At 44.8% G+C, this 12484-nt stretch overlaps 1 protein-coding gene across 2 annotated transcripts in view; it reads right to left on the reverse strand.

Annotated features, from left to right (window-relative positions):
* The window catches only part of SLC39A9 (solute carrier family 39 member 9), a 52955-nt gene extending 40714 nt beyond the window's left edge, over nucleotides 1–12241 (reverse strand). The window contains exon 1 of one of the 2 annotated variants that reach the window (XM_062181769.1): nucleotides 11367–12241. In XM_062181769.1, coding sequence (XP_062037753.1) covers nucleotides 11367–11477 — 111 coding nt within the window. In that variant the 5' untranslated portion in view covers nucleotides 11478–12241. The remainder of the gene's footprint in view (nucleotides 1–11366) is intronic. The other variant, XM_062181768.1, reaches the window with a different exon arrangement.
* Nucleotides 12242–12484: the final 243 nt, after the last annotated feature.

Below are 12484 nucleotides of genomic sequence, written 5' to 3' on the forward strand. Positions count from 1 at the left end.
ACAGCCAACAAGTTATTTAGCTTAACTAAATATAAACCAACAATTTTAAAAGCTTTTGATATGAAAACAGTTTATCTTAATCCTCATACCATGCCCATGTTAGTAGTCAAGGCATCAGTTACAGTCTCCTTAAAAAAATCAAAAGCGCATCTCTTATTAAAAAAGACCAATCCCTTCAAAGTTCTAGGGTCTAAAGAGAACAGACAGTGAGGAGGAACTCTTGTTCAGGCAACGAAGGTTTTCTTCATATTCTGAATAACAAGCCCACTTCAGGGAGGTACTTCCAGAAGTCACTTGAGGTATCACAGCAGCTGCTGCAAAGGCACAGGAGAAAACGCGCGTGTGAATCTTGTTCTTCCGGGCCTCCTAACCGAAACAAGGTGCCCCCCCCCCCCCATCCTGGCTCTCGCAGCAGCTGTGTGAAGCGCAGCACCTTCTCCAAGCTTCTGTGCCTCAGCGCTGGTCCTTCCTAGAAGGAAGCTCTACTCCCACTGTGACCGTGACCAGAGGGTGTGAGCACACTGAGCACAGGGGCGGAGCTGTCAGTGCTTGTCCTCCACATCACCAGCAGTGAGCACAGAAAGCCGCCAGACACCTCCACTGCAGGGATAACCACACAAAGCTCAAGTGAACACCACCTTATTGGCCATTTTGCCAGTGGTATGCAAGCTCCCCCTCTCCTGGTTTACTTCACATGGAACTTGCTTAACATCTTCTAGGAAGTAATAACAAGCAAGTGCTTTATTAATGCCACTTCCTCCAATCCTGGAAAACAAGTCCTTCCTAAACATAAAAAACTAAACATAAATGTACATCTCAGTGAGACTCTTCAATATGACTACAAAAAAAAAAAAAAAAACCACCAAGAAACATTGACAATAAATATTTATCATTAATGAGTCCAACTGATCTGAACAAACTAAAATAATAAGAATTTATTTTTCTCTAACAATACTAAAGTTTTAAAGATAAACAATGATTATACTCAAGGTTTGTGAGCAGACAGGCTCATTTGTAGGAAAAATACACTTTCAAAAACTGATAACATAGATTAAGAATCTTCTTCTGAATATTTAGGTCTTTTGACCATGTGATTCTACCCCTGAGGAAATGATGTGAAATACAGTCCTAGGTTTAGACACAAAAATATACGCTCAACACTATTATCACAGGAAAAACTTGGAAACATACTAAATGCATAAGAATTTCGGTACGGGGCCAGTGTGGTGTGGCATAGTGGGTAAAGCCGCCACCTGCAGTGCCGGCATCCCATGTGGGTGCTGGTTTGGGTCCTGGCAGCCCCACTTCCGATCCAGCTCTCTGCTATCGCCTGGGAAAGCAGTGGAGGATGGCCCAAGTCCTCAGGCCCCTGCACCTGTGTGGGAGGCCTCCTAGCTCCTGGCTTCAGATTGGCGCGACTCCAGCCACTGCGGCCATCTGGGGAGTGAAACAGCAGATGGAAGACCTCTCTCTCTTTCTGCCCCTGCTTCTCTGTAACTCTGCCTTTCAAATAAATAAATAAATCTTTAAAAAAAAAAAGAGAGAGAGAGAGAGAGAGAATTTCAGTACATAGGGGCTGCATTGTGGCATAGTGGGCAAAGCTGCCACTTAAGACATCAGCATCCCATATGGACACCAGTTCAAGTCCCAGCTACTCCACTTATGATCCAGCTCCCTGCTAATGTGCCTGGGAAAGCAGCGGAAGATGGCCCAAGTGCTTAGGCCCCTGCACTCATGTGGGAGACCCAGATGAAGCTCCAGCTAGCACCTGGCTTTGGCCTGGCCCAACCCCAGACATTGAGGCCATTTGGGGAGTGAACTAGCAGACAAAAGATCTCTCTCTGTCTCTGTCTCTCCCTCTAACTCTGACTTTAAAATAAATAAATAAATCTTAAAAAAAAAAAAAAAATCAGTACAGGAAACAGTGTTGTAGCATAGCAGGTAAAGCTACCGCCTGTGATGACAGCATCCCATATGGGTTCAAGACCCGGCTCCCTACTAATGGCCTGGAAAAAGTAGTAGAAGATAGCCCATGTGGGAAACCTGGAAGAAGCTTCTGGGACTCCTGGCTTCTGCCTGGCCCCTCCCCAGCTGTTGTGGCCATCTAGTGAATGAACCAGCAGTTAGAAGTTATCTCTCTTTCTCTTAATTCGTTCAAATAAGCAAATAAATCTAAAAAAAAGTTTTGTACATAAAAAATGTAATAGACATTAAACAATGCCTAGAGAAAATGTTTAGCAATAAAAGGGAAATGCTTATGACAGACAACAAAGTTAAAAAGGGAGAGTTTAAAATTATGTGTATACCACCTAATCAATCATGTTAGAAGTGCAAACCAATAGAAGAGAACAGAACAAAAATATTGCTAGTACTTTTAACTGGACAATAGGAAAATAATGATTTTATTTTCCTTTTTACATTATCATACTTTCTAAAGTTTCCACTAATTGCCTCTATCATATAGGGCCCTTCAACATTTGTTGATTTAATCAGAGACTAGATAAGTTATAGCTTTGTACTTACTAAACTTGAAGCTGTTTCCTCATTTACAAACAGGGTAAAAACTCCTTTTCAACAAAGGTTACTGGTAATATCAACATAGAACATGAGACATAAGTTGATGTTATTATTGTGCTATGCACAATGTCTCCTGTGAACAGGGATGTTTCTCCCTTTATGAAGTGGTTCTAAACAACTGTGCTGTGAGGTTTTGTAATAATTTGCAATGTGTTTCAGTCCCTTTCCTTCTGGCTGTCATACTGTGACTTATTTCCTCACCCAAGTCTCTCTAGTTTGCTTTTTCTTTTTTCTTTTTTAAAAGATTTTATTTAATTTATGTATTGAGAGGTATTGTTACAGAGAGAAGGAGAGACAGAGCGAAGAGCCCTCTATCCGCTGGCTCACTCCCCAAATATCCACAAAGGCCAGAGCTGAGCTGATCAGAACCCAGGAGCCAGGAGCTTCTTCCGGGTCTCCCACATGGGTGCAGGGGCCCAAGCACCTGGGCCATCCTCTACTGCTTTCCCAGGCCACAGCAGAGAGCTGGATCAGAAGAGCAGCCAGGACACAAACTGGCGCCCACATGGATGCCAGCGCTGCAGGCGGAGGCCCAGCCTACTTAGCCACAGTGCTGGTCCCTCTAGTTTGGTTTCTCAAGTGCACAGGGGGCTTAGGAATCAGACGGTTCAAAACCCCCGTCTGGACTCACAAACATGAGTTGCTTAGCCCACACAGTGATGTAATGATACTGGAATTAGTAGCCAAAGAATAAAATTCAGGAGATTTCACATAAACACCCAGAGTTCCAGCTTTGGAAAACTAGGAAGGAATGGAAACACCAGGGCTGGGTTGTCAAAGGCACTTCAGCTGACCATAATTCCCACCACAGCCTGACGACTCCTAGGCCACGACACTGCAGGTTCGCTGCCACACATGGTTTAACACTCGGACCATCTTACCCTACACCAGGCCTGATTCATGCCTCCGCAACCATTAGACTTCCTGACCCACCTCCTAGCTGCCTCAGTCGGGGTCCAATCAGGGAAGAGAAGTCACACATTTAATAGGGAAACCTTAATATAAAGAGTAACTGTAACAGAGCTAGAGACATAAAGATTGGCTAGTAAGAACTTGAAAGAATACAAGACATAGGAACAGCTACTACCATAGGCCTGAGATAAGAGTGCTCAAAGAAGAATTCCCACAAAACTGAGATACAAACTTACTGAAGAGGCCTGGCTCAATGAATGGCAGTGGCACACTGCTAGGACCACAGGAAATGTGCATCCCAGGATGACGGGGAAAGCATCACAGGATAGACTCCACTACAGACTTGCCCACTAGTGGTGCCAGCAGAAGCCACTGCCTGCTAGGTGCTGGGGCAGCTGTGTGTGTGGCAGGAGCCAGGCGCTGAGCCTGGGAGAAGCCACACACCCTGCATGAGAAGCCACCTAGGAGCCTGTTGAACAAGCACACCAGCAGGAAGAAGGCAAACCCCTTTGTCTGACAATTTCTCTCCATGACCCTCTACTGACAAGGCTTAGCACTGTGCCAGCTGGCAGGGGAAAAATATTCAACCGTTTTGAAGAGCAGTCAATGCAGGTGAATTTGGAGCTCAACAGCAAAAATAGACTGGTAACTGGCACACTGGCCTGTCTGAATCACAGAAGAGATACCACACAGGAGCCAAGTGAGGACCAGGGGCAGCAAAGAGCAAACAAAATGTTTACTCTTCAGGCTGCTTGATTAATCAGAGACTTTAGAGTCATTCGGTTTCTGCACGGCCAAGTTCCACACTGAGGGGTGCTACCAGTGCCTTCCTCCAAGACCACTGTTAGGGTAACTAACACTTCTGAGAGCTTACTATGGCGGGCACGCTCTGCTCCCTCTGCACATGTTAGCTCACTTAATCCTCACCGCAATCCCATGAGGTAGGTCCTTGTACTATCGCCCACTTCACAGATGAGGAGGCAGAAGCAGGGTGCAAGGGACTCGCCAGGCTCCCCAGTAAACAGGGGGGACACATTCTCACCCTGTGTCGTCTGACTTCAGCATCTAAAGCACCGTGCTAGTGTGCTTCTCTATAAAAACCATCCCACAGTTTTGTTTCTTACTTTCAGCATTGTTTTAGCATCAATCTGCCTCTGTCAGATGCATAAAGAATGAAAGGAACATACAGTAAGGTGTAGCTGCTGTGGTACAATATTTTGGTTAATAGAAAACTGATTAAAAAAAGAAGTATGAAAAAAAATAAATACCACAAGTTTAAAAAAAAATAGAAAACTGACTCCCAGATAAATACAGGGTTTGTAATACACCATTTTTTGTTGCCATTATCTAATGGTTAACTCCAAGATCCTGTTACTTAAAAATCCATCTTAGGCCGGCACCGTGGCTCACTAGGCTAATCCTCTGCCTACAGCGCCAGTACTCTGGGTTCTAGTCCCGGTTGGGGCGCCGGTTCTGTCCTGGTTGCTCCTCTTCTAGTCCAGCTCTCTGCTGTGGCCCGGGAGTGCAGTGAAGGATGGCTCAAGTCCTTGGTTCCTGCACCCGCATGGAAGACCAGGAGGAAGTACCTGGCTCCTGGCTTCGGATCGGCGCGGCACGCCGGCTGTAACAGCCATTTGGGGGGGTGAACCAACGGAAGGAGGACCTTTCTCTCTCTCTGTCTCTAACTCTGTCAAAAAAAAAAAAAATCTATCTAATTAGGACAGAGAATTTCCAGCCTAGGTAACATCTATTTTTATTTTATTTGAATAAACATAGAAATTGAAAATCAGTATTCAAGGAGGACTGAGATTTCTCTAATCCTATCCCAGGTTTTAAGAAAGCCAGTACTGGGGCAGCACTGTAGCACAGGAGATTAAGTTGCTGGTTTGGATGCCCACATCTGATCAGAGTGCCCGGGACTGGGTCTGATCCACCTTCCTGTTCACGTGTACCCTGGGAGGCAGCAGGTGATGGTGCAAGAAATTGGGTCTCTGCCAGCCATGTGAGAGACCAGGATGGAGCTTCTGGCTCCTGACTTGGCCGGGTCCGGTCCTGGCTGTTGTTGGCATCTGGGCAGTGAACCAGTGATGGAACGTCTCGATAACTCTCTTTCTCTCTCTCACTCTGTCTGGCTCTGCCTTTCAAATAAGTAAATAGACTTAAAAAAATACTAGAATTTATATCTGCTTATATTTGGCCCTACTATTTGTTAGCCAGAATTCCAAACTAGGCTGTAGGGAAACATAAAGTTCACTATGATTGAACCAAAGTCTTATCTCTAAATTCTTCACTTCATAAGACTGTCATATATGAATCCATTTCACATCCTCTTCCTTCAAAAAGGTTGTCACTTCTTAAACAGCACAACTTAAGATCGACTACACTGTGAAGATGACAAGTGTGAAATTAATCCAAACAGGAACTACTTCAGATTCCAGTTCAGCAGGGGCTGATTTAAAGGGCATCCAAGATGTACTCGGTTCCTTCCTGCAGGTTTCATGGTAGTTGCAAACTGTTTATCTCTGGAGTTTCCAGTGCTGCTACCCTAAGCACAAGGCATGGATTTACTGTGGAAGGCAAAATGTGTGTGGTGTTAAACGTGTTTCTAATTAGGATAACTTAAGGAACCTGTTTAAATGATCAAATTGGTTATACAAATTGTATAACTCCTGTTATATACAGTGTCCATTTGGAAAGGCAGTATCATCTAGTGGTCAAGTGCTTTAGTGTTGGGAATCAAAATGACTGGCCAGCGCCATGGCTTAACAGGCTAATCCTCCGCCTTGCGGCACCGGCACACCGGGTTCTAGTCCCGGTCGGGACACCGCATTCTGTCCTGGTTGCCCCTCTTCCAGGCAAGCTCTCTGCTATGGCCCAGGAAGGCAGTGGAGGATGGCCCAAGTCCTTGGGCCCTGCACCCGCATGGGAGACCAGGAGAAGTACCTGGCTCCTGGCTTAGGATCAGCGCGATGCGTCGGCTGCAGCGGCCACTGGAGGGTGAACCAACGGCAAAAAGGAAGACCTTTCTCTCTGTCTCTCTCTCTCACTATCCACTCTGCCTGTCAAAAAAAAAAAAAAAAAAAAAAAAAAAGACTTAGCTTCAAGTTCTGCTTCTATAAAAGTTCGCAACCTCCATGCCTGAATTTTCTCATCTGAAAAGTTAAAGGGTCTCTCCAAGTTTCATCCTGGAGAATAAAGAAGATATGACACATCCTGGTATGCAGAAAGAGCTCAACAAACTTTACTCCTCATATCATTATGTAGATAAGTCTTCATTATGTTTATCCATGCAGCACCCAGGAGAAAACAAAGTTTTTCAGGAAAATATTACTGAACCAGATCTGTAGCCAGATTTTATTTGATCCAAACTTAGTTTCATCAACCAAAGATTTTTTGATGAGGAAAAAAATATATCTCTTCAAGATTTTTTTATTTGAAAGTGAGAGAGAGAGATCACTCTTCCATCCACTGGTTCACTCCCCAAATGGGTGCAACAGCAGAGGCTGGGCCAGGCCAAAATGAAAAGCTGAGTTCCATCTTGGTCTCTCACATGAGTGGCAGGGGCCCAAGCACTTGGGCAATCTGTTGTTGCTTTCCCAGACACATTAGCAGAGAGCTGGATTGGAAGAGGAGCAGCAGGGACTTGAACCAGCACTTATGTGAGACGCCAGCTTTGCTGGCCGTGGCTTAGCTCTCTGACACACGCTGGCCCCAACAAGAGATTCTTATGAGACAGCAATCTGTAGTTCAAATCTGAATAAAAACAAGTTTACAATGTGCTTTACAGATATGAATACTTTTACCAAGTTGCAAAGGTTACCAAGTATAAAAACCCACTGCATTACTAGAGAATAAAAACACACAATACAAAAATCCTTAAAAATGCTACAAAGACAGCCAATTGTCAAAGAAAAAGCATACTGAACAAATCCTTCTTCAGATACAATAAACCTTTGATTTGGTGGCAACTCAACCCCCGAAAATACTTGTCATGAATGAGTTATTATAATCAGACACAAAATAAAACCTTAAAACATAAAAGAACAAGACAAAGCCTAAAGTGAGATTAAATAACAAAGAAAAGAAAGCTAAATACTAAGAAAAATATCACAAACCAGGAAGACTAGAGGAAAACTGGCCTCTACAAGGCACAACACTCGCAGTGGCTGGGAATGGCCACCCCAGAACAAGACCTTTGGATTTTAAACAAATCACCAGGAAGTGGGGGAGGATAGGAGCTTGGCCACCATCACAAGTCTGTTCTCAAATACACAAGGGTCTTCAAAAAGCGCATGAGAAAAGCATACAACGGAAACACTATACCTGGATTTCAAAAATTTTTGCACCAAAATAAATGTAATCTTTAATTCTATTTTCCAATGCATTTTTTTAAGTGCCCTGGAAAAGGCTTAAAAACAGTAAATCAAGGGCCAGAGCTGTGGCATAAAGCTGCCACCTGCAGTGCTGGCATCCCAGATGGGGGCTGGTTCAAATCCCAACTGCTTCACTTCCAATCCAACTCCCTGCTATTGCACCTAGGAAAACAGCAGAAGATGACCCAAGTCCTTGGGCCCTTCCACCCATGTGAGAGAGCGGGAAGAAGCTCCTGGCTCCTGGCTTCGGACATGGCCCAGCTCTGGCCACTGCAGCCATTTGGGGAGTGAACCAGTGGACAGAAGACCTCTCTGCCTCTGCCTCTCTTTACCTCTACTTTTCAAAAAAATATATCTCTTTTTAAAAAATGGTAAATCAGAACAGTTATAAAAATGAACAACTTGAAAAAGTTTTTGTAATCATTACTGAGACTCCTCATGATTTTCAAAAGTTATTATGTTCTAGACATAATGGTAAGCCCCGTGCTAATAGTATCCCATTTCATCCTCACAATAATCCCATAAGTCTATTAAAGAGATGTTAAATAGCTTGCTCAGGTAATGACAATGATTTCTGAACTTCACTGTATCAGACGATTCCTTTTGAAATTGGTGCACTATTAATCATATTACACTCTGAAATCATCTTAAGAGAAGCATGCCTTCCATGTGCCTACTCAGGGATTTATGCTGTTTTAATACATGAAAAAAATGTGCCATTTTATCCCAAAATGTTCTGCTGCAAGAAAAGTAGGCCAGCTGAGAGAAAGCCTTCAGAAATGTTTATAGCAATATGATTATTACAATTTTAGAAGTAATTTTACATCTGTTGGATCTAACAACAATATGTGCAGGCTTGTACTTGGTGTCCCTTTTTTCCACTACATTTTCCTAGTATTTCATTTTTACAAATTGAAATTTTTTAATTTTTTAATTTTTTAATTTTTTAATTTTACAAATTAAAATTTAAAAACAAAAACCAGTCTAGAGCAGATAATTTGAGGAGCACTGGTGCAAACCCAGCCTGCTCTCTTTACCAGCTCTGTGACAGAGAGAGACATGCCAGGTAAACACTGCAACAATCCTTAAGCAATCAGCAGAAAATCCCACTTTGGCCATCTCTCTGCATATTCACTCTAAGCGTCAGTGCTGCTGCTAAGATGAGCTTCTAATAGGTAAGACAGGTTCTCAACCTGTTTATGTAGCATCGGTGTTCAGAGCCAAAGAAAACTGCTCATTAGCAACTGAATCTAGAACACAAGGCAGCTAACCAGTCTGTCCAATTCCTTTCCCAGACAGAAACATCTGTGTAAAGCGGGTGTCGGCCTCCCTTACATGCTTGGTTCTCCTCCTTTCCATAGGCTAAAAAAAACTGGCATTCCGATTACCGTCGTTATTTATAATTGCTTTTTCCTTTGTTTATAAGCCAGTAGGCATGAAGCTACAGTTGCCAGGTAAGGCCAGGGAGTTCACAACAGTATAGAGAGGGCTTTGGGGTAAGGAACGTTGGTGACATGAAAGAGAAATCAACACCCTTAAGCCTCTGGCTGGTCACGGAGCGGAGCGGCAGGTGGACCCGCCACAGCAGGTTTCAGACAAGTTGACATTGACTTCTTTCTAAATACTAATCTTGCCAAACCCAGTGATTGAACTGGTCATCTGGCCTTTACTCCTGAAAAAGTATGCACAGCGAAGCATTAGTGAGATTAAGAACATGAATAAAAAGGTTACCTTTTCGTGTAATGGGAAAGTAAAATCAGTAAGTTTACCTGGCTCTTCTATTTGTAACACTAGGCCTTAGGAAAAGCTAGCGTCATTGAAAAAGGAAGGTCATTTCGCCGAGGTGGGAGTTTGGGGAGCCGGTTTCTGAAGACAGACTGTACACCAGCTCTCCATGAATGAAGTATACTTCTACCCCTTTATCACCAGTTTCACAATACATCCATCCGTCTTGATAGCATACTCTGTCTAGAAAACATGCTGAGTTCTTAGGGGAAAGGAAACACCAGCTGTATTTTAAGTTGGACTTTGTTATATTTAACTTCTTACTGTGTTACACCCGTGGACAGAGGTGAACTACCTTATACAAGTCATGCACCTTTTTCTTTTTTAACGTTTATTTGTTTTCATCTACTTGAAAGGTGAGGGTGGGGGGCGGAATATCTTCTGCCCACAAGAGCCAGGGCTGGGCCAGGCTGAAGCAGGAGCTTTGAATTCCATCCAGGTCTCCTATGTGGGTGGCAGGGGCCCAGACGTTGGGGCCATCTTCTGTTGTCTCTCAGGATGCACCAGCAGGGAGCGGGATCAGAAAGAGCCAGGACTCTGATATATGGGATGTGGGCATCCCAATAGTGGCTTAAATCTCCGTGCCACAACACGGGACAGGTACCATGTACCTTTGCCTCAGTGAACAGAGTGGCTAAGAACGGCTGAGACAGAATCATCAGGATTTTTAAAACAGCTCTAAACGCAGTATACTGCATGAACTTGGTCAGCTTACACAATCTGAGTCTGTTTCCTCATCGAGTATTAAAATGAAGTCAGGTAATGCACATCATAAAAATAAAACGTTATCATTAGATGCCGAGGGGTGCAGCCAAAAAAGGAAAACAGAAAAGGAACGGTAATGCCTGCAGCCTCCCTTCCAGCACTTCGCCCCACCTACTTCTGCCAGCGGGCTGCTTTCCCCTCCTCACCCCAGTTCCCTGTCCTTGCTTCTCTAAGGCCCTCTGCTCTCCCCTTCCCTTTGAGGGCATTTTCAGGACACGCGTCACTGAGGCAGGACAAACTCACAAGAACCTGCTACTTTGAATGTCACCATTTCTCTCCCTAACCTCTCACCGACAGCACATTCGACAATATCGAGAACCCACGTGCGCTCTCATCTATCCTTCTTCCCCTGCTAATGTTTATTCCACGAATGACAACCAAATTAACCAAAATGTGACAACACAGTAACGAAAAATGCATTTCAAAGCAAACGGGTGAAAGCTTCAGAACAGAATCTCAATGCTTTTCTTTAACAGGAAATGTAACTTAAAAACCACTTGTGTTTTTTTCCCCTTACATTCACAGGGATCTAAAAAAAAAAAAAAAAAAAAAAAACCAGAAAAACAAAAACAAACAAAACCTCCGATTTTCTCAACAAAATATTTCATTGTCTCAAGAAGAGAGGTCATCACATTGATTTGAACACATATGGACAAACAACATTCTCCATTTATCTTCTCGCTAACAATCTGCAGCCTGATTCCTTGAAACTTCTGGGAATCTTTATAAGCGGTTTCAGAATATCCCAAGATCTTCCGTGGAGTACCCACCCACCCAAGACTAAGAAATCTGGCTCTATATAAGGTTGGCTTCTATTACTTAAACGCTACCCATCTTTTCTTCCTTGACGGGGCCGTGAGCTCGGAGACGAAGCAGAAAGCAGCTCCCCCTTGCCGCTGTCACTACCGGCCAGGAGCCATCCTGACAGCGGACACAAAACGGAGAATTTCTTACCTCTGAGAAATTAACAGCCAGGGGAATGATGCCAGCCACGTAACATCCCACCAACATAGCCAGAGAGAGCAAGCTAATGGAGAGGAAATCATCCATTCTGCCCTCTTTCATCCAACCACCACCACCAGACCACAAAATTCCAGTGGCTCCAATGGGTGCTTAGCTTCTTGACACACGTGCCGCGGTTCCAAGAGAACAAGTGCGCTTGCCAGTCCTTGCGACCTCCCCACCTGCGGCTGTGTCCACGAGGCACCTTTCTCTCGCACGTACCTGCCAAGAGCCCCTTTTTGCTGATATTAGCACCAGAGAGAACTTTTCAGCAATCCTGGGCCCCTGCCAATGCCTGTCACTGGGTTCTCGGGGGGGTAAAGAGCACTGGGGAAATGGGCGAACGAGCGATTTCTTCGATCTTCGGAATGAGGGTGCACAACGGCAGCCCCCTACCCCCAGACAACGTCCCAGGCGGCAGCAGGAAAGGCAGAACAGTCCAAGCGAACCCGCGCGTCGTGGCGGCGACCCTGGTTTCCCTGAGGCCGGCCCCGCGGGTGATCCGCCCCCCAGGGATGGGACCAGCCCACCGGTCCCAGCAAACTCTCCGCCAAGTCTGGACGAGGGAAATGAGTCCTGTAGGTCTCTAACGAAGAGTCCTAGAGGTTCAGCAGCGAAGCTGACATAAAGCTGTCTCTGCCCTACACCCGGCGCTGCCCATGCTATTCCACTCCGCCGGGCCTTGACCCGGAGTCACCGATACTACAGCTGCCATGGCCGCCAAGTGGCACCTCTTCATTACATCCACTTCCGGATTGCCTCACTGGCCCCGGCTTCAGAAAAGCACTTCCGGGTTACAACCGACCTATGGCCCGGGCTACTTATGCGGCCGCCATTTTTGAGTAGGGCTGATGAAATAAATGACCGGTGTCCCTGTCTATACCGGCCATCATTCTAGTCGTACGTCTAATAAAAAGGGTATAGAAAATAGAGTCTTGAAAAAAAGCGTTCTTCCTAAAGCGCCGAAGCTTTCCCTACGTAGTTCTTCGCCCTTATCCAAGATGGCTGAAGCCGAGTCAGTATCTGCTCTAGCTGCCGGAAGCGTGTGCGCCTCTATGGTACGAAGGTTC

Source organism: Lepus europaeus, chromosome 22 (assembly GCF_033115175.1).
Source record: "Lepus europaeus isolate LE1 chromosome 22, mLepTim1.pri, whole genome shotgun sequence".
Taxonomy (NCBI): domain Eukaryota; kingdom Metazoa; phylum Chordata; class Mammalia; order Lagomorpha; family Leporidae; genus Lepus; species Lepus europaeus.